The 25,402-nt window shown below is 35.1% G+C and overlaps 2 protein-coding genes across 13 annotated transcripts in view; one reads left to right on the top strand and one right to left on the bottom strand.

The window, feature by feature from the left end:
* Nucleotides 1-25,402, bottom strand: part of STAG1 (STAG1 cohesin complex component) — a 483,951-nt gene that overhangs the window by 2,042 nt on the left and 456,507 nt on the right. For all 9 annotated transcript variants that reach the window (XM_081569675.1, XM_081569672.1, XM_081569671.1 and 6 more), the window contains 11 exons: nt 23,056-23,148; nt 20,917-21,091; nt 19,071-19,210; nt 16,275-16,376; nt 13,306-13,454; nt 12,584-12,712; nt 8,648-8,853; nt 4,577-4,751; nt 2,580-2,690; nt 1,923-2,037; nt 74-154 (listed from right to left, as the gene is read on the bottom strand). In XM_081569675.1, coding sequence (XP_081425801.1) covers nt 74-154; nt 1,923-2,037; nt 2,580-2,690; nt 4,577-4,751; nt 8,648-8,853; nt 12,584-12,712; nt 13,306-13,454; nt 16,275-16,376; nt 19,071-19,210; nt 20,917-21,091; nt 23,056-23,148 — 1,476 coding nt within the window. The remainder of the gene's footprint in view (nt 1-73; nt 155-1,922; nt 2,038-2,579; nt 2,691-4,576; nt 4,752-8,647; nt 8,854-12,583; nt 12,713-13,305; nt 13,455-16,274; nt 16,377-19,070; nt 19,211-20,916; nt 21,092-23,055; nt 23,149-25,402) is intronic.
* The window catches only part of PCCB (propionyl-CoA carboxylase subunit beta), a 142,261-nt gene that overhangs the window by 107,750 nt on the left and 9,109 nt on the right, over nt 1-25,402 (top strand). Inside the window, exons 16-17 of one of the 4 annotated variants that reach the window (XM_081569684.1) lie at nt 18,161-18,282; nt 20,871-21,264. The exons of 2 other annotated variants lie outside the window; for them this stretch is intronic. In XM_081569684.1, coding sequence (XP_081425810.1) covers nt 18,161-18,282; nt 20,871-20,895 — 147 coding nt within the window. In that variant the 3' untranslated portion in view covers nt 20,896-21,264. Of the gene's footprint in view, nt 1-1,151; nt 1,316-18,160; nt 18,283-20,870; nt 21,265-25,402 lie in introns of those variants that run through there. One more of the 4 variants, XM_081569686.1, reaches the window with a different exon arrangement.

Below are 25,402 nucleotides of genomic sequence, written 5' to 3'. Positions count from 1 at the left end.
ACACAATTATTAACTTCATGCGTAAACAAGACCCAGAAAACACAAGAAAGAACAGTAATAATTTAACATTTACTGAATCGTCTTCTATGATAGCTGCAGAATCAAAGAAATCTGGCCTCAACTCGGCTCTCTCTCGCCGATTTCTTGACGGGGGCTGGAAAGAGAAACCGATACTTAATTTTTTCCTGAGATACATTAAGACAAACTGTGATAATCAGCTAATATTTCTATGGTATCATTAATATAAATAACTGTTAAGTGTCACTTTGAAAGGAAAAAGAGTCTGACTTACAGGAGCATACATTAAAGAAAAATCTAACTGTTTGGCTTTTATCACTTAGTTTATTTTTTTTTTTGAAGTCTTTCAAATTACAATAAATGTGTAAAAGTATATAATTTTCGGGCCTATAAACAAAGAACACACCTTTCAATCATGGGATAATTGTAAGATTGATCAAACAATAGGTGACAAAACTTCACTAAATTCCCTACCCGAAGTAGGTAGATGGAGAGCTACTGATGGGTGGGTTGAAGGAGGTTAGAGTGGATATGTCTCATTTACATGTCTTACCAGACCTTTTCATTATGTAAAATTCAAAAACATAAAGCATACTGTTATGAGCTAAATTATGCCCCTCAAATTAATATATTTAAGTGCTAACCCCTAGACCACAGAATTTGACTGTATTTGGAGATAGGGTGTTTAAAAAAGAGGTGAGTAAGATAATAGGAGATCATATGAACGTGAACGTGAAATTGCTCAGTTGTGTCCGGCTCTTCGGGACACCATGGACCCACCAGTCTCCTCTGTCCATGGGGATTCTCCAGGCAAGAATACTGGAGTGGTTGCCATTTCCTTCTCCAGGGGATCTTCCCGACCCAAAGATCGAATCCGGGTCTCCCACACTGCAGGCAGACTCTTTACCCTCTGTGCCATAGCCTGCAGTCCACCAGGTGTCTCTGTCCATGGGATTTTCCAGGCAAAGCTACTGGAGTGGTTTGCCATTTCCTTCTCCAGGGGATTGTCCTGACCCAGGGATTGAACCCTGGTCTCCTGCACTGCAGGCAGATTCTTTACCAACTGAGCTACCAGGGAAGCCCAGAGATCATATGGGTGGGTTCTAATTCAATGTGATCTATGTTCTTATAAGAAGAGGAGACACACACAGAGGAAACATCATGTGAAGACAAAGGGAGAAGATGGCCGTCTACAAGTCAAGGAGAGAGGTCTCAGAATGAATCAACATTGCTGACACCTTGCTCTCAGACTTCTAACCTCCAGAGCTGTGAGAAAATAAATTTGTTAAGCCACCCAGTCAGTGGTGTATTTGTATGGCAGTCTAGCAAATTAATACACAGAGGAAGCAGTATGATGAACCCCTGTGCACCTATCACCCAGCTTCAACAATTTTCAAACACTTGGCCAATCTTGTTTCACTGAATCGCCTGTTTTGTTTTTCTTCCCTCATGTCATTTCACTTCTGACAACTTCAGTGTATCTCTTAACAGATCTCTTTTTAAAAGAACATAACCACCATGTATTTCTGACAAAGTTAATCATTTTAGTATACCTACACTATGTCCATATTCTGCAACTGTTTGCTATGTTGGACCACAGTGTATATAGTCAGACTCCAATTTAAAGTACGAGAAGCCAGATACACATGCTGCACTGAAAGACAGATCTAGGGAAGCTGTTTTTCATGAATGTAATAAGGAGCCAGTTCCTATTATTGCCAGAATTAAAAATCTGACTTGCTTTGAAAGCAGGTTTGAAAAACACAAGCTCATCCAAATGCCACACCCACTGTTGGTCAATGTTATCTCCTCTTGTGCCTCACAGGGTTCTTAAAACAAGAGCATCATCTTACACCAACGCTTTCACATATGTTAACAGAAAAAAATGTATTGAACTTCCTTACCAGGTCAATAACCATGGTGTCTTCAAATTCTTCGTTCATATCTTCTAACTGGCTCCGGGATGACATCATCACATCTTCAAAGATGGGCTCAGCATCTTCCTCCATGAGACCCCGACTGATATGAAAAGATAGTCAGAAAGCTGTTCAGACTCATAGAACCTGGAATCCTGACTCTTATATTGGGTTTGCAAACCAGTTAAAGCACCTTCCAATTGCAACCAACAGACTGCACAAATTATGCTATTGAACTCAGGTAATTAAGGATCATTCATTTGGTTCACTCAAGATTTCATCTCAGTTCATCAGAAGGAAGTTAAATGCAATAACCATATTACTACTTAACTATGTACACAAATTCCCACAGAACTCTAAGTGATGGGTATCATTATTATCCAAAATTTACAAAGGAGGAACTGGAGGCACAGAGGTTTTAGAGCTTACCCAAGACCACACAACTGACAAGAGACAGCACTAGGATTTAAATGCTGAACACTTTAAGGGCCCATGCCCTCCATTCCTATTCTACGCTGCATAGCATATTTGTGTTATGATTTTAACTCCTAAGACTAAACATCAGAGAAACCCAAGAAGTCATTACACAAAATGACCATCATCACACAGTCATCATGTTCTCATGACACTTGATGGAACACTTACACGGCATGCCTTACTCCAGTTCTCACTTTCATGTAGTTCATTCCTGTTCTGTCCTTCCGATTTAAGTCTTCTAATTTCGGCTGGCCTAACCAAGAGATCTGCATCTGAGGACTGAGAGAGGGTAGTATTATTCATTTTGTGGCAGCAGAGGAGGGGTTTAGGTAATCAGTCCCATGCTAAGAAGGCATAGTTGGTTGGTCTAATACCCATGTAAGCGGAGTTAGCTGGATTTATTCCAGGGTCAAGGTTGAGATCATTATCAAAGGACCTGTCTTGGCAGAAATGGTAGTAAGCTGGAGATCCCTAAGTCCCCAAGAGCAGTTGGCTGTGGCAGCTAGTTGTTAGATGTGAAGGCAATCAGAATATGTCATCTGCAAATATGCCTCTTTGAGACAGAAATTATTTTGAGCTGAAGGCAATTAAGCAGCAGCAAAATACAAAAAGTTCCCCTTTTCATCCTAAAAGGGTAGGAAATAAATTATCCTTTTACTGGCGATAGACTCTGATGAGCCCAGAGATGGCACCAGAGGAACCTGCAAACAAACCTTGATACACAAATGCTCATTCTTGGTGAAGGAAGATGAGGACTACCTAGCCCTGGTGGGACCACCCCTAGTCCAAACTCATGTGTCTTGTCATTTCTTCACAAATGTATTGTTTCTTTGTCTAAAAGGCTTAAAAGCTTCCTACTCTGGTTACTTCTTCAGGTCTTCCTTCTCTTGTGAAGGCTCCCCTGTACATATAAAAATTTAATAACATTTGTATACTTTTCCCCTGTTAATCTGTCTTTGTCAGTTTAATTTTTAGACCCTGACAGGGGCTCTAAGAGGGTTGAGGAAAACTTTTTCCTCCCCTATTAGATGCTTAAATTATCATCCTAATTCCACAAATCCCTAACTAAACAAGAACGCTTCTCAGACTCCTGTATCCAGCTGCTACCCTACTTACAAGTGTTCCTAGCTGGACACTCAGTCCCCTAAGGGACAGGAATGATGCTGGCTTGGTGGCTCAGAGCTCTCCAGAGTCGAACAAGGAGGGATAGACCACATTTTTTCTCAGTCCTTCTGAGGAAGTTTGGAGTCAGGTACATGTGGGCCAAATCTTCACCTGCACTCTCTCCTTCCTGAAACATGGACACTTGCATACATATGCTTCTTGTGAATTTTATAGGATGCAAACTTGGATGGGATGACTTTTTGGTAGCTAAAATCTGCCACATGAAGTTCTCTCAAAGCAGCTGTCTTTTATCATGTGAGGCTACCACGTTGATTCAACCTATAAAACTATAGCAGGAAAAAGATGACAGACCACAGCCAGGAGGGCCTGACGTGGTATAAAATCAGGAAAGCAAGGCGGGCTGCTCAAATAAAGACTCCTCACTGCCAAGGAAGTGGAGTTGGAATGTTGGTCATAAGGTAAACTCCCCTCTAAGACTGCTCAGTTATGCAGGAGCTGACAATAATTATCCTTTCAGCTTTGAAGACGGCAGATCTTAAGAGAAAAGATTCCTTATGAAAACCCAAGATTTGAATACTTCTAACACTTCTAACCTTTCTCTTTTCAACCTAAGTTTGTTGAGTTCGAGTGAGAATTCTTTTATCCATCAGAATAACTCACAGAATTACTCTAATATGAATAGAAACACAAGTGAGGAACTTAGAGACTTCCAAATTTGAATGGAAAAATAACAAAAAGTTAAGGTTTTCATAGCGAAAGTCATGCCATCACCCTGACTTTTCCATGATTTGCAGACCCATGGTACCAGAAAACACTTTAATCTCTGGTGTGGGAAAAGGTAAGCACTTGATTCTCTTTTACAGAAATACAGAATTTATCACCACTTTAGAAGATACTATATGTCTTCTAATACAAGTTATTTAATCTCTTGGTGGTTTTGTTTTCTCATGAATTGAGAAAATAATATGCTCAGATGAAATAATTCCTCTTACTTTAACAGGTGAAGGTTTATGCCAAGAAAACTATTTTTTACTACTCACTTGTGTAAAAAGTCGGGCTCGGAGCCATGTTCAGACTCAGGCTCCTGAATCTGCTCTCCTATGGGTCGGCTGTTCTCCCGCAGGACAGTGGAAGTCAGCTGTGGTGCGGGCAGGGGGCCAGGAGTCTGAATCATGGTGTCAGTCCTGTTCAGCCACGTATTATCCAGGCTTTCATCTGTAAAATTCCAGTCAGAGTCACAGAATGTCATGGGTGGAGTGAACTCTGGTAGAAGTTACAGCACACATTCAAAGAGCATGGCTCTGGAGTAGACTGCCTGGGTTTGAATTCCAGTTATACCACTCACTTGTGTGACTTTGTACAAGCTATTAAATTTCCAAAATTCAACCTCCTTGTATGCAAAATGGCATATCAGTAACTGCCCTCCCTATTGTAAGGATTAAACGAGGTGATGTATGTAATCAGCAAATCAATGTTAGCTATCCTACATTATCATCTCTTCCAAGTCCCTCTACCTCCACAGAGAGGAAGAATGTAGTCAGCCAGAGACCCCTCTACCTTCCTTTGCTAAAGCAATAAAGGGCCTATTTGCTGGGTCTTACAGGGGCCCCAGGCAGTAGCAATGAAAGTCTGGCTTCACTGAGAAATCAGCAAATCCTATTACACAATTAGGCTCTGGTCACCAGACAAGTAACTCTCTGCCAAGTTATACTTCTGAGGCTGGATTGAGGATCTGTTTTCACACCTTTAACTTCGACCTCTTTAGGGAAGTCTTCCCTGGTCACCCTGCTTGGCCCCCACTTACCATTCTTTTTTAGCTTCCAGAGGAAACAGAATCATTCTTGCTCACTTAGGGCTTAATTTTATATACTGTCCTGGCAGTGATCTGTAATGTGCATTCACTATCTCTGTAATCAGATTTAAGTTTCTTCAAGAGACCAGGAACTATTTTTTCCTTTTTCTAAAGATCATTTATAAAGACTTGAACAGATTAAATCACTATTTATAGCATCATTTGCATATCTAAATTCTGATAAAATACTATGTAGTTATAAAGTTCTACCTATAAAATTCTAAATTACAGTTGATCCTTGAACAATATAGTTTGAACTGTTGGGTCCACTTAAACATGGATTTTAAAAAATAAATATGTATTCCAGTGCTATATGCTTCACGGTTGGCTGAATCCACAGATGCAGAACCATGTATATGGCCTGTAAAGTTAGATATGGATTTTCAACTATGTAGGTGGTTGCTCCCCCACTCCATTGGTTCAAAGTCAACTGCATTTTCTTGTGTCAGAAGAATTTTAATCACAAGATATATTACGAAATTTTCCTCCCCCATTTAGTCACAGAGACAATGTGTACGTGAGGCTTCTCTTTAGCCATCAAGCATTCTATTGCCTTCAGATTTTCTAAAATTTTGTCAGATGCACGTATGTTCTGGATAAGCTTTTTTGTTCCTGGAAATATCTATCTACTATCTGGTTAAGGTCATTCCACTGATCTGAAACTCACTACCAAATCTCTTCTAAGTCAGCCAAGATTACATCTTTTATTCATATCACTTTCATTCAACATTTAATTCAGAACTGTTATTCTCTGCTGCATTTAAAACTTGATGATCATAGGAATGGTTTCATTTAGGTTTTTTAACTTGGTAAACCATCTTTCAGCTTTCTACTACATGTCATCTCCAAAAAAATCTTCCCGGATCCATTAAGAGATTGGTCACTCCCTGTATGTTTCCAGAGAACTTTTTGGCCCATCAGAGCACTCACCACACTGAACTGAAACTGCCTGCTTCTGTCTCCCTTTCTGTAGTATGAACTCTTTTTTAATACCAAATCCCTAGCATATAGCACAGTTCTTAGGATGGTGCTTGGTAAAAACTTACTGAATAGAAGAATAACTTCAGGAAGAATTTATTCTTCTTCAAGAGATCCTCCTAACCCCTCAAGATTCCTCAATGAAAACACTTCTTGCAAAGCTCTCTCATCTTCATCCCAAACTGATGAAACCCTATTGCTTAAGGGTTCTGGACCTAACCTACCTTATTCACTTGGTAAATCTGAAACTGATATGGAAAAAGATTTTCTTTTTTGCAATTAAATGGTTACCAAAGTTGGTTATCTGGCCCACATATACCTCTCTGTCCTGAGCACACTAATGACTAACTCTCCATTAGTGTGTAGATAAGTGGGTATCTAAATTCTCTAGGCCTTTGTTTCTTCTCTGTAAAATCTGGGTAATAGTGCTGAACTCAGAACTGATTTATAAAACATCTACACAGCATTCATTATGTGCCAGGAACTGACCTAAGTGCTTTACAAACACTGGTCAAATAAATGATTAAGTGATAGAATGTAAGTACATAGCAAGGATTTGATGAATGCTGGCTCATAAATGCATACTACACCTAAGAAAAGCTGTAAGCAGAAAAATGAGTCCAGATAGATGAATAGATGTGGGGTGCCCAGATAAAGACATTTTCAAGAGGAAATGACTGAAATTATTCTTTAGAGAAAAGTTGAGGATCCTATACTGTAAAGATAGGGTTCTGTTATTTTCATTTTCTGGACCAAAAAGATGTTAAGTCCTAAAGTTGAAACTTGAAAGGAAATCTTTAACATTAATTTTGTAAATATTTTCAAATTTTTTTATTCTCTTTGAAATATAAATTCAGCCTGATCCAATGACTAATGCTAGATGAGGGACAATACTATATGATGACCACATCTGAACAATGGCAGCTAACATTTATAAAACAGTGCCTTTGTGTCAAGCACTGTGCTAGGTAATCACTGTCTGTATACTAAGTTTTTTATTTAAGAGTATCTAATATTCACAACAGCCAACAACACAAGTACTCAGATCATCCTTCATCTGCTCAGTGACTGAGGCTTATGGAAGTTCAGTAACCTGCTCAAAGGTTATACAACTGGAAAATGAGAAATCCAGGTCTGTATTCTAGAACTCTGAATTTAGAGTTTGTGCTCTTCATCAATAGTTAATACCACTTCCTCAATGATGAGGGAAATATCAGACTTAAATTCTAATTAATTCTGCTACAGATTTCAGCAAAGTCTTTGATGAATCACTGTTTTTAAGGTAGCAGAAGTAAACAGAAATTTGTAAGAAGAAGCATGTTGCTGCCTTGGTTTGGAGAAATTTTATTAGGAGAATCATGGAGATGGAGGAAGATTATTTGAGGAAATAAGCATTTTTACTTTGAGTTTTCTCTTAGTTTAAGAATAATCCTTAAAAAAAAAAAAAAAAAAAGAATAATCCTCTGGGCTTCCCTGGTGGCTCAGATGGTAAAGAATCCTCTTGCAATGCAGGAGACCTGGGTTTGATCCCTGGGTTAGGAAGATCCCCTGGAGAAAGGAAGGGTTACCCACTCTAGTATATTATGGCCTGGAGAATTCCATGGACAGAGGAGCCTGGCAGGCTACAGTCCATGGGGTCACAAAGAATCGGACACAACTGAGCGACTTGCACACTTTTGTCTTAATAGCAATCTTTAGTCTTTTGGGATATAGGAATTTCTACTCTTGATCACATTTTCACGACAGTTCAACTCCCGTCCCCCATAGCCTACGAGTAATCTGTATCTATGAGGTCTAGATCTAAAACTAGATCTGACCATCACTACTTTGATATACAAAAATAAATTTTCCAACCAAGCAGTGGAAATGGGAAGTTGTTTTGGTATATTCAATGTGTTGCAGAGTTCTACCCTAAACTTACCAGAATCTCTCCTATATTAGGATGCATGTTGATAGAATAACATTATGACTGTCTTATTTTAAATTTTAATGTATTAGAGGTCTATGGTAAGGGAATCAATTTTATCAACCTTCTTGTCTCCTTTATTTCTCTGTGCTTATCATCTTCCTGTGTTCAATGCTTTTTCAACTTCTTTTTCCTTGACCCGCTTCTGCTCGACTTTGTCTATTCTAACCTTCATGCCTACACCTCTCTCAGTGTGTATGAAACACACAAGGAAATAATGTGCTTAACAGTATTATCTTGCTTCAACAGAGCATTCACTGCTTTATTTATCTCGGCAGGCACATTATTTGCCTCACACCATAAAGGCACACTTACCTTCTACTCGTTTTTTGTGAAGTGGAGGTCGTCCTTTCTTATTCCTTACTGAGGAGGTTTTGCTGCTGCTACTTCCACTGTTCACAGACATTCTATCATCTTCACCGCCAGTGACTAAAGAATTTCTGTAGGAGATGAGTGGAAGCCATACATCCTCCCTCCTTTCCATCATTTGTTCCGTAAGGAATTTTTCTAGGTACGAGTGACTAGAAACAGAACAGAAGCAGTCATTTTTATGGAAGCAGTTCATGCATCACTTATTTATTTAATTTTTCTCATAACCTGAAGCTCTGTTCTCTCTCTGAATAATCCTTAAAGATACACATTAAACTGTTCATAGTGGTTACCTTTAGAAAGACAGGGATTGAGAATTTAAGATTTTGCTTCACATTATCTCTGGAATAAGCAATGTATTTCTAAGGGTGTATGTGTTTCTTCCTTTATTCCTTTTTAAATACCAATGTTCAAAAAAAACAAGTCAGAAGTTTGGCTCAAAAAAGATACTGATACTTTTTTAAAACATTCAAACAGGGCAGGATTTCTAAAATGGTGGAGTGCGGAGAGTGGCATACCCTGTCCCCAACAAAACCACCTTTTTGGTGGTAGATAGTGGGGGATGCTAGGGGGTCTATGGGATGGGAACTGTCTGTACCTTCCCCTCACATTTGCTGTGAACCTAAAACTGCTCTAAAAAAGTAAAGTTAAATAAAATAAATACTTTATATCACATGTTTCCCTGTTGGTCTAGAAGACAGTACATGGCCCAAGGCTGCCCTTCTCAGGAGCAATCAGGGAGGAAGCTTCTAAGCTGCTGGTCTCCTGACTGATCATGGGGCAAAGTAAACAACCTGAACTGTGATAGCAGCTTTTAAAAGCCACACCCATATCCAACAGTAAAAGGTAAAAAATCTAACTTGCTAAAGAGGTTAAAGCACAACCTTTGAGAGGCTAATACAGGTTAAATGATAAAGAAAACAAAGAACAAAGATCTCAGCAGGGACAGTAGAGGCTGCATGCTGCAAGAGAAACAGACCTCACAGAGTTTGTTGATGCAAGTCTCTAAACAAATAAACAACCAAGTAACCAATAACATCAGTCTCTAAGGGGAGGTGGGTGGGGGGTCCAGGAAGGGGAACACATGTAAACCCATGGCTGATTCATGTCAATGTATGGCAAAAACTATTACAATATTGTAAAGTAATTAGCCCCCAACTAAAATAAATAAATTTATAAAAAATAATAATAATAATAAAAAAAAAGACAAAAAAAACCCCAAAAAAAACCCATCAGTCTCTAGGGAGATAAAGAATGAACATCATAAGTAGATAATTATCTCATGATGTATCATATGTGCAATATGTTATCTAAAATGGTCACTTTTCAACAAAAAATCATGAGACATGCAAAGAAATAGGGAAATGTAATCCATATATAGGGGAAAAAAAAAAGCAAGCAACAGAAATCTTGGCCTAAAACAGTGCAAAGCAATTATTATATATATATTCAAAGAACTAAAGGAAACAATGTCTAAAGAATTAAAAGTAAGCCCCATAATAACACTATTTCTCATTAAATAGAGAACATGAATAAGAAGATAGAAATGATAAAGAATCAGATGGAAATTGTAGAGTACAACAATGGAAATTAAAAATTCATTAAAGGTGCTCAACAGATTTGAGCTGGCAGAAGAGAAGTCAATAATCTTGATCATATATCAATATCAATAGAGATTATGTAATCTGAAGAGCAGAGAGGAAAAAAAATGAAGAAAAATGAACAGTGCCTGAGAGAAATGTGGGATATCATTAAACACACTGACATGTGTAATGGGAGTGCCAGGAGAAGAGAGGTGTAGAAGCAAATGTGAAGAAATACGGCTAATAACTTCAGAATTTGATGAAAAACAATCAACACATCCTCAAAGTGCAACAAACTCTAAGCAGTATAAATACAAAGAGATCCACAATGACATGCATGACAATGAAAATGCTGAATGCCAAAGACTAAAAAAATCTAGAAAGTAGTTAGAGAAAAGTAATTGATTACAAACAAGGGAACACCAATAAGTTTAAAAGCTGACTTCTCATCAGACACAGTAAATGCCAGAAGGCAGCAAGATTACACAGTCAATATGCTGGAAGTAAAACACTATCAAACAAGAATCTTGTATCTAAAAAACTATACTTCAAAGGTAAAGAGGAAATAAAAACAGTCTCTCAGATGAACAAAAATGTATAGAGAATTTGTTGGTGGCTGACTTGCCTTACAAGAAATACTAAAGACAGTTCTTCAGGCTAAAAACAAATCACACCAGAAAGTAATCTGAATTTACATGAAAAAAACTATGAGTGTGGAAGAGTAATTACCAGGTAGTCATAAAGAACAATATAATTGCCTACTTATCTTTTCATTGATTTAAAAAGCAACTGTATAAAACAATATGCACTACTGTGCTGTTGGGCTAATAACAGAAATGTATATTTAACAATGTACACAAAAAAGTGGGTGACAGCAAAGATGTATTGGGAGTAAGGAAATGACAAGAGATAGAGATGGTATTTCACATCTACCACTAAGAAAGAACTGAAAAATATAATTAAGGACTGAGGAATAAAATGTTACACTAGAAAATATCTATTTAATATAAAAGAAGGCAATAAAAGATGGAAAAATCAAAGACACAGACATATAGAAAACAAAGTATCATGGCAGAGACTGTTTTAAAACAAATAACATGATCTAATAACAAATAACCTCATTTTAATTGTGCTTTTGCTTTACTGCATTTTGCAGTTTTTACAAATTAAAAGTTTGCAGGAAGCCTGCATTGTCAGATGATGGTTAGTATTTTTAAGCAATAATGTGTTTTTAAAATGAAGGTATGGACATTGTTTATAAGACATAATGCTATCACACACTTAATATACTACAATAGAGTGTAAATACAACGTTTCTATGCACTCACTGACAAACCAAAAAATTCATGTGACTTTATCACAATATTTATTTTCTTGTGGTGGTGAGGAACTGAACTTGTAACATCTCTGAGGTATGCCTGTATATGCTATCTACAAGAAACACACTTCAGATTCAAAGGCAAAAAAGGTAGAAAGTGATAGGATGGAGAAAGAAAGCTATACTATGCAAACAGTAACTAAAATAGAGCTGGAGTGGTTACACACTAGTATCAGACAAAATAGACATTAAGACAAAAATCTTCTAGGGACAGAGAAGGCGGTGGAGTTAAGAGTCAATCAGTCCACCAGGGAGATATAACAATTATACATACAACCTAAGAACAGAGTCCCAAAATACACCTGAAGCAAAAACTGAGAACTGAGAACTGAAAGGAGAAATAACAATTCAATAAAAATAGTTGGAGACTTCAATACCCCATTTGCAGTAATTCACAGAACTAACAGAAAATAGAAGACTACTATGTTATAAAGAAAACTATAAGCCAACTGGACTTTGATTTTATGGAAACAAGCCAAATACAAAATAAAACTAAACTATAACTAATATAAAAGGAAAGAAGGAAGTGTTCCACAATGGTTAAGCTAGTGTTCACAGATCTTTGAATAAGAGAATAAGAAATCATTTCCACTTTCAAATTCTAGGGTACTGAAAGGTAAGCAAAGAAAAATTACATGAAAGTTTGAAAGAAAATTATAGTCCTTTAAACTATCAGAGCCTAAGTTATCAATGTAATTACATGATTAATTTCCTTCAAAAATTGTAACACTTAGAATTATAATGTGAGTGAAGTCACTCAGTCGTGTCTGACTCTTTGTGACCCCATGGACTGTAGCCTACCAGGCTCCTCCATCCATGGGATTTTCTAGGCAAGAGTACTGGAGTGGGTTGCCATTCCCTTCTCCAAAAATTATAATGGTATCATGATAAAAACCACTTATCCTGCAACGTGCAACTTACACAGTCTTTTTGTCTTGCCGAAGAAGCTTAGATGAAAATTCACTTAGTACTTCTAGGAAAGCCAGATTAGGAGGTGGGTATTCTTGTCCTTTCTGATTCTGGTATTTAAAGGCAAATTCTATGCCATCCCTGAAATAAAAGAAAATATTGTCTTATTTTTCCAAATAGCTAGTATAGTTCTTCAACAGGCTAGAATTTAAGAAAAATAGTTGGGAAGGCAGCAAAATCATCACTGAAGTTTACCTTCTCAAATGGTAAAGTAATAATTTGCATGACATAGTTGCATAATAATATTTAATTTTAGTGTTTATAGTGGAAAACAACTTATGTTGTGAAGTTATATTTCAAAACTTATATTGTAAAAAATAAAAAATAGCTATATAGCCACAAAGCTAAATTTCTGTGTAGCTTTTAGAGGTAATAAAATACCCTGGAAAGATACAGAGAATGTCAGAAAATTTGGTTCTTAGAGTTTTTGTAAGGTACTTAAAAAAGTTTTTTTTATCATTCAGTTTTTAATTATGAAATGAGGATGCACAGTGTTTTTAAACTTATGTCTCCCACAACATTTTCTCAGTGATAGACTGACAAGAATATTTTGTTAAAACTTTCCTTGAAAAGTCTAACATTTGTTACTTTAAAAAATCAGTCAAATAATAGTTGTTTTTGGTAAGTTTCAGTAAACCAGATTGTATATAACAGTGTTTATTTAGCTCACTCACTTGTGGAGTGTGGCAACTGCTTCTCGTGTCTTGATCTGGTCCAATCCGAATGTAAGGGCAAAGCGACGTGCCAATTCTTTAATGCCACTGACATGGGCAGATGTCCTATCTAGGTTGGGCCCTTGCTCTTGAACAAGTTCATTAAACAACTGGTAGAAAAGAAAAAACGAGGAAAAAGTTCATAGCTAAGAAATATTTATTTACTGTTAGAACAGGTAATGCAATTTAAATAATATTTAAAAGCCATATGGTAAAATACATATTTACCTTCTTGTATTAACAGTAGCCACACTTTCCCCATCTCCAAGTCATCTACTATTATCTACAATTTCTCGAACTCATTTTCATGCTAGTTGTGTGATTACATGCAAACCAGAATTTATTTTTCTACCAAAAGGAACATATTTTGGGTTGGGGAGAATGTTTACAAAAATACACTATTCTTTTTGTTGTTTTCACAGGAATGGCAATATATAAAATGCAGGGTTCAGAACTTTGTTTTTCACTCATTACATCTTAGACAAGAACATTATGTAAAAGAAGATCATTAAGATATATGAAATGTTTTTTCCCATCCAATGACAAAATACACAAAAAAGTTCTAAAACTGAGTGATGGGGTTTTATAATTACATACACATTACATGTATTGCATCAAAATAACAGGATCAAAACTCTGGAATACTAAAGAATATAAAAGCCATTGTCATTCTGCCACCAAAGTTAGACACTTACATGTATCTGCCTCCTCTTCTATTATGAGAGAATGAACAGTCCAAGCTCTGATCTAAAGCCACTCCCTGCTTATGAATCTCACCGTCCTTTACCTACTTAGTGGTTTGGTCCCATGTACTGCTTTTTCCTGAATCATTAACTACTCCCTCTCTGTGATATGCATGCATCTTAAAAAACAAACAACCCTAACTTCTTAATTCCATCTCCTCTGCCAATTACAGATCCATCTGTCACATTCTCTTTACACAACGATCCTGAGAAATACTGTTTTTATTTGTTTTCTTTACTTCCTCACCTCCCAATCTCTCAATTTACTCTAGTCACACCACTTCATTGAAATAGCTCTTCTCTTCTATTAATTATATTGTCTGCCTTTTTAGGTTTCTTTAGCAATAGACTGGCTTAAACTACTTACTCTGCCATGACTAGAAACAGCAGTTCTTCCAGAGATTTTCAAATTTATTCATGGCTAATTGTTTATAAATTATTAAATTTTAAAATGTTTTCAGAGATAGATGTACACAATAGCCTTAAACTCTAAAATTTACATTTACAATAAATACAAAGAATATATTGTATATTCTTTGATTAACTGTATAAAACTGTATAAAATTCAAGAAATATCAAAGTAAAATTCTTTGTATAACTGTATAAAACTATAAAATTCAAGAAATATCAAAGTAAAATTCTCTTTTCTCTTTCCCATTATGTATCATTCTTCTCTCCAAAAGTAATCAATGTTAGGGTTCAAGTTTGAAAGTTTTTTAGACCAATTTAGACACATTAATATATTACATATACATAAAGTTTTAATTTTTGTTTATATGGTAATGTACTATATTTTGTCCTGAAACTTGCTGTTTTACACTTACTATTTTGTCTTACAATTTTTTTTAGCTATTTCAGAATAAGTTTATTTTACTAGTCCTATGTTGATGAACATTTAGACTATTTAGAATCTTGCAATATTACACAGACTGTTGCAATAAAACTATCTTTCATATACACGGTTTTGTGCATACCTGAATGTATCTATGCAGATACCTAAGTAGGAAAAAACTGGTTCAAAAGGAATGTATATCTTAAACTTTGAAATATACTGCAAAATTATATTCCAAGAAGGTAGGAGCAATTGCTTTCACAAGGGACCTTTTTCTTGCCGTATCTTTAACAATCATTGGTATATCTATCATTTTAATTTATGCCAGTCTATTTGGCAGTGATAAATATCTGCTTGCTTCAATTTGTATTATATTAATTATTAATGAAGTTATGTTTTTTCACATGTTTATTGCTTTTTAAGGAAAAGTTGCCTCTTCTGAAAAGTGGCTTTTTTCATTTGCTTACTTTTGTATGGGATTTATTTACCTTTACTACAGATTTCTAGGATTTGCTTTGTATGATTAAAAATATTTTCCCATAATCTGTCATTGGTTTTTTACTTTTGTTCAGAGTGCTGGTTGATGTATAAATCTGTTTAAGTTTACATATATAATCAATTTTTTACATTGTGGCTTCTCTCCTGGAGGACTTCTCTACTCCAGTATATAAAAATATCCTTTTATATTCTTTTAAACTTTTAATTTTTAACATATATATATATATATATACATATATATATATATATATACATATATATATATATAATCCACCTAGTAGTTATTTTGGATACATGTTAGGATGTTAGGAAGGGCTATTTATAGCCATTTCTCCAAATACATAGTCAATGGACCCATCACCTATTAAAAAGGAACTGATCCTTTCCCCACTGACCTTTATCAAAGGCTAAATATATACATACATACCTATAGCCACTACTATCCCTCATCTCTACTTTAATACTAGGCATTTATTAGGAATCTTCTTTAGGAAATACATGTGACATATTTTCTTTTTTGGATACTACTGTTGCCCCTTCCCTTATTAAATACTTTTAAAATGTATTTTTATATTTGTTCTTTAAAAATGATCACTTTTTAAATATCCAATTTGGCATTTTGTCTGGTCTAAGAGTAGATCACCTTAGGATTTCACTCATTTGAAATGTGAACTATAGGACTGTCTTCCTAAAGAAAAGACACATAACACATCTTTGTACCAGAAAGTATCCATAGTAATGTATTAATATAATGATCTAATTTAAATGAAGTAAGATAACTTAGCACATAATAATAAGCACATGCCAGTGCTCAATAATATTAATTCTACTCATTTCTTTTCCTTCAAATTTCTTACCTGCTGTAAACTGAGAATGAGGGTCTTGGCACACTGAATTTTATCAATTTGCCTAGTTTTACTCAATGTTTCCTTAATAATATCACCATAGTCATTGTAATACTGTAAGGAAAAGAAACACAGCTTTAAAACTGTTGACATTTCATGAGATAAAGAACAGGCTGGTGAAAAAAACGGAAAGGTGAGTAAAGACATGTTTAATTTTTCATCTTAAAAACCTAATGAGAGTTAAATGATAGTCTAATGTTAAAAAAATACACATTGGACATTTAAAATTATGAAATAACTAATAATAAAACTAAAAAACTGGGAAATTCAAAGAGGAGAAGTGATATATGTGAGGAAAATTACTCATTCTTTACAACAGACACCACCTGTCCAGATCAAGAAACAGAACTCTGGTAGAAACATCTTGAAGAACTAAAACCTAAACAGTCAAAATTGCTTACTTCCGGGGAGAGGGCCTAAACAAAGGAAGGGTAGATTACAATAACAGATTTAACTTTTCATTAAATACTTTTGTGTACCCATTTTCCCCCACAATGTCTATATTTTACCATCATATAGAATATAAAAAATAAAAACAGTGATTTCTTTAACAGTGATTGGGAAAAATTCAACTAATTTTATAATTCAATTTTTTGACACAGGATTTAAAGAGTTTTCCTTGTGAGTAAATAATTAGGAGAAACTCTGAGACTATTAAATCTGCATGTTATTTCCAAACTAAAACCTAAAACCTATAACCTATGTAAGGAAGTGAGTATATTAGCTTGACAATTGCATTTTATCTTCAAGAAGACGGGTATATTTCCATGATGGGAGGTGCAAAAAAAGAAAATGGAAAGCCAAAAAGGGAAATATCTCAAAAGAATCATCTTTTCAGTGCAATTAAAAATTATCTCAGTGCAGATAAAAAGAAAAAGATATATGAGAACACTAAAGTAGTTCAACAGGTAGATCAACAAAAATTCAGATTTTTAATAATCACATAGAGAAATGAGGCAAAAAGCCAAATAGACAAGGATATATAAAGAATGGTAAACAGCGATTAAAATATTCATAAAAGATTAAAGCCTATAATGAACACAGGTGTGTAAAAACTGCTAAGGATGATGAAAGTTTGGATAAAGCCTATTTCTTCAACCCAAGATAGTACTGCTGAGGGATGACAAGGAAAACCATGGTAAGCTCATATTCATCCAACCAAATCCTGTTTAGATATTACTTTTGGAAGCCTGCCCTGGTTGCTCACTTAAGTGTCTATGTATCTGTGCTTGCTTTGTAATTTATACATCTGTCACCACAATAATCATGCTGAGGCTTTACATCTAGTGGAAAGAGTTAAGTTAGAAAAACCAAATGTCAGGTTTTGCTACTTTAATAGTTGTGTGATCTTTGAAAGTTACTTAACCTCTCTGAGCCTTGATTTCCTTTTCTATAAATGATGATCTCCTAAATCACAGTTACTGCAGTCAACAAAGATAATATAAAAGCCTTAGAGCAGTTTCTTGAATATAAATGGCATAGAACATAGGCAGCTATTCATTATTAGCATGTTATATAATGTTTACATTTCAGTTTCTCTGTAATCTATAACCACCTTAGTACAGAAATTATGTCTTACTTAAAGCTCTGGCTATCAACATAGTACTCATCACATTGGAGTTGTCTAGCAAAATATTTAGTTACTGTGTCATAACTATAACAGAACCCAAACATGGACAAAGACACAAGTGAATCAATGGCATACACGATATTCTGAACATGGGTAAAATAAAATACTGTCTCTGACATAGAAACAAGGCAAAAATATGTACACCGATAAGTATGCCTGTTAGGTTTTATCATAAAGATTTTTGAGGACTGCTTTTTTTGAATGTCAGAAACAAAATGGAGCTTCTGGGAAGAAGAGCAGCCAGGAAGTCGGATACTTATCAGAATGGTGTAAAACTCTGGACATCTCCTTACCTCCTGCAGGAAAAAATCCCAAATTCTCACACAGCATGTAAGGTCTAACCTCATTTAACTTCTTTAAATCTTACCTCTAGCTCCATTCTCATAAGCAATCTATGTTGCTATATCAAATTACTTGCATTTTCCTCAAATAATTTCCTTTGTCTTTGTACAAGTAGTCCAGTCTGCCTGAAAGCCCTTTTGCTAGTTCTTTGCTTGACTAATGAATGCTTCTCATCTCAGACTTAGTTCAAAAGGCATGTCTAACGGTTTTCATTAACCCTCATATTTCTTAAGAGTGTATCTATTTTATGTATTTCCAGGAGCCCCTACACATATCTCTCTACACTGCAGAAATGCAATTGTCTAATCACTTGATTGTCTCCAGCTTTAGACCACTTTGGAGTAGGAATTTAAAAATCTTTGTTAACTTTAGTGTCTGGCAGGTAGCATGGTAGGCACACAAATAAACATAACTGGAGAGATGTCATAGGGAAGAGAGAGTGTTTCCCATAAGAAGGGTCCATGGCCTTAAGAAAATAAAACAGCATTCTTTCTTATAAATGTAAGGAACTCCTACTTCATGGAATTGATATAATGGTATAGGGTGATACAAAGCTCATAAAAAAGAGAAATTTTAAATATGTCAGAAAACCATCAATAATATTTAGGTAAAAGCTGTCAATTTTAGCTTGCTCACTACTCTTTCATTTTTAGTTGCAAACTTCTAAGGCACTTAGGTGGGATGATAAAAACAGGAATAAGAAGCTACTATCTTAATCAATCAATCAATCAATAAATGTCCTTTGACCCGTTAAAAAAACGACTATGAGACTATACCTTCATGTAGTGTTTAAAGATGTCTGCAGCTGCATGCATGTCAACAATATCATAGATGATAAGCTTGCTGAAGGCAGCAAGTAGATTCCTTCTCTTGTGTAAGGCCTCAATTTTATTAGCTTCATCTTCTTCATCACCCTCTAACCACAGAAAATAAATTAGTTATGAACTATGGCCCTTTATCCAAAGTAAAACATTGCAGACAATCTGTAGAACAAATAACTAGGCTATAACTTTACAAACAGGTACAATTTAGTTTTAGATAGGATAAAAATTATTAGTTATACTGATTATTTTAGGGTGCTATACTTAGTTACATACTGATTAAACACTTACTAGGCACTAAGGATCTAGGAGATTATCATAGCAAAGACTAGTTAGAGAAGCAAACCATATATATTTTTTTCTCATACTTTTGTCATAACAATACTGTTGTCCTTTTACCTTTAAAATGCTGCCTTTTATCTGAATATTCCTTATACGTGCTAATCTATTTCTACAGAGAAGAAATTTCCAGAAAAATTTAAGACACAGGGAAAAGTTTTCTTTTAGAAACATATACGGGGAGTAATGGAAATTACATGAAGGAGTTAGTTTTCAGTTCTTGTCTTAAACATGGTTACATTATAAGCTGAGAAATAAAGTATATTTTGCAAACCATGTTATGTACATACACATTTTTTGAAACAAAACATTATCAAATGCTTTCAAACAAGTAGTGTTTATTCCTCATTTTTTAGATTCTCAGGTTTATCTATTTCTAATCCCCCTCAAAATATCTCCACAAGTCTCCAGATGATAAAAGTCGACACAGTTGTTTCAGGTTCTGTCCTGACCCTCTCATGTCTTGGCCTGCCCTTATTTAGGGACAGTGTTCTTTTTCTCTTCTTCACATGTATATTCATAAAATAACTTATTCTCAGCTTCTCCCTTCCCTTTCTATTAACTGGTCCTGCTGTGAAGCAACAATGCTTTTGGAAGTTGGAAATCTTTTTGCTTAGGACAAGTAGCAGGTAAATATTGTCTCCTGAGATTAACATGAACTCAAAGATCCTTTTTTCACAGTCTAGTATTTTTTAAAATGTTCTGTTAAATAAAGAGCATTCCAATAGCACTAAGTAGATCTGTGGATTTGATATGCCACAGATCTTACTTAAGACAGCTTAAATCATCTATTTCACAAATAACCTATTTTATACAGTATTTATTTATAATTATTTATATTCAGTCTTATTTTACTAAGTTTTCATTCTGGAGGCTCAGAACAATTTTGACCGGTGAGGTTTCATAATATTCTTTTAGCATTTAGTATCTTAAGAGTCACATTTTGTTAATTTAAGTAATATATGACCACTACTCAGGAACAGAAAGGAGCTCAGATGCTTTCCTTTAGAAAATTATGAACCTGGATTCTATTAGAAAAAAAAATCTATCTTAAACATACATTTCAAACATGTGGGAAATAACAAATATACACAATTATCCATTAGAGTATAGTTTAGAATAGCAGAAGACTGGAAACTAGTCAAATGTCAATCAATATGAGATGAATAATATAAATTATGCTATATTTAAATAATAAAATACTGTGTAGCTATTAGAATAAGAATAAGGAACTCTCTGTACTTAGTGATGGGGAAAGATCGCTAAGGTACTATGTTAAAGGAGCGACACTTCACTGTGTATATTATTATTATTCTTGATTTCTGAATTATATGAATTTATTAACTTTCGTTTAAAAGAGAGAAATTGTAGTATTTTTTAGGACTGAATTGGAAATTTTTTCTTCAATCTCTTGAGGTTGTTAAGACAAGATCAATATTGACAAGATGATAGCTGCAAATACCCATGCTCTGGTTCTCCTCATCTTGGTCAATGAAAACATGATCCATCACAAAACTGAGAAGTTCAGACTGAAGACCAGTATCTGGATTAAACACCAAAGGCTGAAGGCCCTCCCTGCCACCTGTCATTAACTGGTGGCTAAAAATCATCAAAAGATCACAGAGTAGCATGAAAGCCTGGAATGCAAAGGAAAACTCATCAGTAAAACATTGTACAGTAATAACTACAAATGATAATATACTAAATTAAATGCAGTTCAGTAATAGCAGCATAATACAAATGCTAAGTAGTCAAACTGCAGCTACTTAATTTTAATTTCCAAACATAATAAAATTACTTTTTCTCATTATATACTAGTCATATTTAAGACTCTTCACTTCCCCTAAATATAAACTATTTTTTTATTTGGCTGTATTAACTCAAAACCATTAAGAGATTTTTGACTTGAACTTATAAAAAATGAACTGAATTCAACTCTGGAAACACAAAATTGAATTACTATATTAATGACAGAGATTATAAATCAATTGTATACTGCGTAAGCAAAAAATAAGCACAAATCTTAAGATAAACTGTATAATTCAATCAATTACAATGTAGTACACTAAATCTGTAAGCTACCATTTTGGATTCTTCTTTTAATAATCTACTGTAAAACAAAATTTTGAACCACAGGTTAAACTTGGATTCAAGATCATTCACATAAAAAACAGTGATGCAAAACTTCCCAACAAATGTATTCACATAAAGAACTTTCAATATATTTTCCCATAGAGAATACATTACGGTTATATTGCCAAATTTATCCTATTTAATGGATGATACAAAATAAACCTGTGTCATCAATTTACTGTTATGGAATAACTGAGGGCTCTTACACCCTAAAACAATCCATTCACCCCCCTCTAAAAATTGACTTCTGTGGAAAACACAATTTTGGTATATATTTGGAGATGGTTGTATACTTGGCTGTTTACCTCCAGGAAGAATCATGGAAATTCATGCTCTAAGTACACTACCATGAAATACATAAATTTAGAAACAGTCACTTGAAAAGAGGAGAGCATGAAAGGAATCCAGGGAAATCTATATTTTTAACCGAGGCCATACTTTTGCATGTAACCAAACAGTGATGATGCAGAAACACTGAATTTCTGGCTTAAATATCCTGAGTTAGGCACTTTTAGATAGCACTGGTTAAGTTCAGAAGATTTAGAGAATAAGGTTTAGGAAAGATAATCTCTGTTCCTATTTTAAGTTAGATGCTGATAACTTAATAAAGAAGAGACCTGTGATACCCTATTTGTAAGACGAGATAGCAAAGGGTAAGTACTATTGTATTCTTTAACTAGATACAGACTCTTTCTAGTTGAACGTCATAATAAAAAACAGCATGGAAAAGATATATCTTTTTTTTTTTTTTTTTAATAGAAGCTCTTCCTAATAGAACAGTTTTAGTTTACAAAATCACTTTGTGAAAATGGTATTGCTTTGGGCTTCACTTTGACGGTCTTTGGTCTACACCCCTTGCCAAGGGGTGAGGAGTCTGTTGGACCAATGGGATATGCCCAACTTTACATCTCTGTCCAGGGACAGGGATTCAGGAATTCCCTGCCCTCACAGACTGGATTCTGCTACGAGGGGCTGCACAGGCATCCTTCTGAGACAACGGCATCCCCAGTGTGCACTCCTAGGCCCCAGGATAGTTAAGGAACAATTTGTTTAAGGAAGTGATGCTGATAGTTTGGATATGTGGGCTAAATTGTTCACATGCATATGTGAGAAGTTCTACCTGGTGTGGGAAAGAGCTGAAGGTAAGATGAGAAGAAAGTGGAACCTAAGCCAGCTCCCATTCTGGTACAGAATCCTCAGGTTCTGGTATAGAATTCATAAGAATCAAGAATTCTAAATTTAAACCTGACCTCATTTGCCAAGGTACAAAGATGTATAACAAGTTTGTTAGCATTCTTTATAACTTAAATATTTAGACATCTATACTCTTGTCCCAGGTCCCATAAGATAAACTACATGCTAAGAACTGCCATAAAAAATTACATCTTAAAAAAATTTACATCTTATTACGCTTCTTCAATGCATGTGAGTTATTTATATTGAGAGGTCTTAACTGACAATCTCTTACCTGTTCCTTCACTGGAGTATTAACATTAGACAGGCACTGCTGGCAAACAGCCAGAAAGGACTTCACTGTTTTCCTCAATACCAACAAGTCCTCCTGTAAGACACAAATTTGCAGGCATGAATTACATTATTCTTGAAAACTGAAGAAATAGTAAATGGAAAATAGCCAAATCAGTTTACTGTTAAGGAAATTCATAAAACCAAATTTATCACTGGGAACCAAATCATAATTTCCTAGTTATCCTAACAGAAGGGGCAGCAAAACTGATAATCCCAAATACTCTGTTCAGTTTCGCTTTGGAATGCTCAGTATGATTTCCTCCAACATACTTCCTTTATAAATATGGTTTACTTGGGCTGGTATTAAAATAGATAGTCATTCCTATAACAAATACTAGATGTAGTAAAATGAGGAGGTGCAGCAGCATTTTGAAAAAAAAAACCAATTAAGCAATAAACATGTACTGAATTTTTCCCATATTCTCAGCACTCTGCAAAATGTCAAGGTGAAGAGATAACTTTAAGATAGTGTCCCTGTCCTCAAAGAGTTAATATTTTAGCAGGGAGTTAGACCAATCATAGAATAATTAATTGTTTAATTTTTTGGTATCAACTCTAACTGTAGCAGACATACATGGCTGAGTTGGAGGCAGCTTCATAGAAAGCTGAGCTTTAATCCAAGATTGGATAGGTGAAGAGGATTTAATCAGATGGCCATATTATAATATTCAATATGAAACAGTGGAAAACTATAAAAGGAAATTTAAATTTATCAAGTCCCTATAAAGTGCCAGGCACTGGTAAGAGCGCTATTGTATAATTTAATATTTATATTGATTATAAGAAGTAGTTATTATTAGCAAAGATTGAAAGCAAGACTGTCTGATAGCAGAGCTCACATTCTTTCACTGACTAATGAGCAAGATGCATGCAGATAACTCAGTATTATATTGATATTTAAAATAGTAATGAAGAGTAATTAAATGAGCATAGGCTGGTATAGAAATCACTTTTAAAAGGCATTCTATGAAACTAAGATTCTTTAAGCTTTTCTATTTTGCATAGTTGACAGTGCTTATTCCATTTTGGAATCTTCACATCCCAAATAATGATACTTCAAAAATTATATATATATCCTTTTGCTAAAATGAGTGCACTATTTAGAATGAATAAGACCCTCTTGTGCAGAGTAATAAAAAGGACACTGTCTTCAGAACCTTTAATGTCCCTGTAGATTAACATCCAACAATCAAACTTCAACATTCCTTGATCTTCTTTAATTTCAAAGACTCACAAAGCTTTAGGGGAAAGAGAGAAGAGAATAGGCAGTCACAAAAGAATTTATGGAGTCCTTACATTGGAAAGCTTAACCCAGAGTCAAGAGCAGTCACAGCAGGGTTGCCAAAGAAGAGTTCTGAACAACTGAAAATCATCTACCTATAAGGATACATGTTCCAGAGGGCACAGAATGTCCAAAAGCCTGGAGGTGCTTTTGAGAGACTACTGTTAATTTATTGCAGTTGGGGTGCAAATGAGAGGAGAGTGGTGAGAGAAAACCGAAGAGAAAGAGGACCTATTTCCATTTAAATGGAATACAATTTAAAATGCCATGTTAAATTATTTGGCTATTATCCTGTCAGCAATAAGGAGCTAATAAATAAGGATTTTTATTATGAAGTTGCTAAAAATTTATGCTAAGGAATCATACTCTAAGGAAAAGGGAGAAAGATGTAAAATAGTAAATAAAATCTTAATAGTATTAATAATAAATACAGTCTTCTCTTGAGGGTTTATTATGTACCAAATGCTGTGTTCTAAGGGGCATGATGAAGAGCAGGGAAGCTGGCATGCTGCAGTTCATGGAGCTGCAAAGAGTCAAACTGAGCAACTGAATGAACGACGGTGAACGGGCATAAATTTAAGTCTCACAATCACCCTATGAAGTAAGTGATTAATATGCCTGTATTACAGAGGAGGAAAGTGAGGTTCAGAGCATCTATAGATTCTAAGTGATAGAGTAAGGATCTATACCTAGTGCTATCTGACTCTAAAGCCTATGCTTCTAACCATCATCCTATTAACAGATGCCATAGGAATAATCTGAAAATAAAATATTGGGCCTAAAAATAAAATGTTGTCAGTAAAGATGTCAACAGAGTGTAGAGAAATTAAAGCAGCAGAATTGATAGCATTTAGGAGCTAACAGGGAGAAGGCAATGGCACCCCACTCCAGTACTCTTGCCTGGAAAATCCTAGGGACGGCGGAGCCTGGTGAACTGCCGTCCATGGGGTCGCACAGAGTCGGACACGACTGAAGCGACTTAGCAGCAGGAGCTAACAGGAACAGA

The sequence above is a fragment of the Giraffa tippelskirchi genome, chromosome 2 (assembly GCF_054371585.1).
Source record: "Giraffa tippelskirchi isolate mGirTip1 chromosome 2, T2T-mGirTip1v1.2.pri, whole genome shotgun sequence".
Classification (NCBI taxonomy): domain Eukaryota; kingdom Metazoa; phylum Chordata; class Mammalia; order Artiodactyla; family Giraffidae; genus Giraffa; species Giraffa tippelskirchi.
This window is presented reverse-complemented; position numbering and strand designations above follow the sequence as displayed.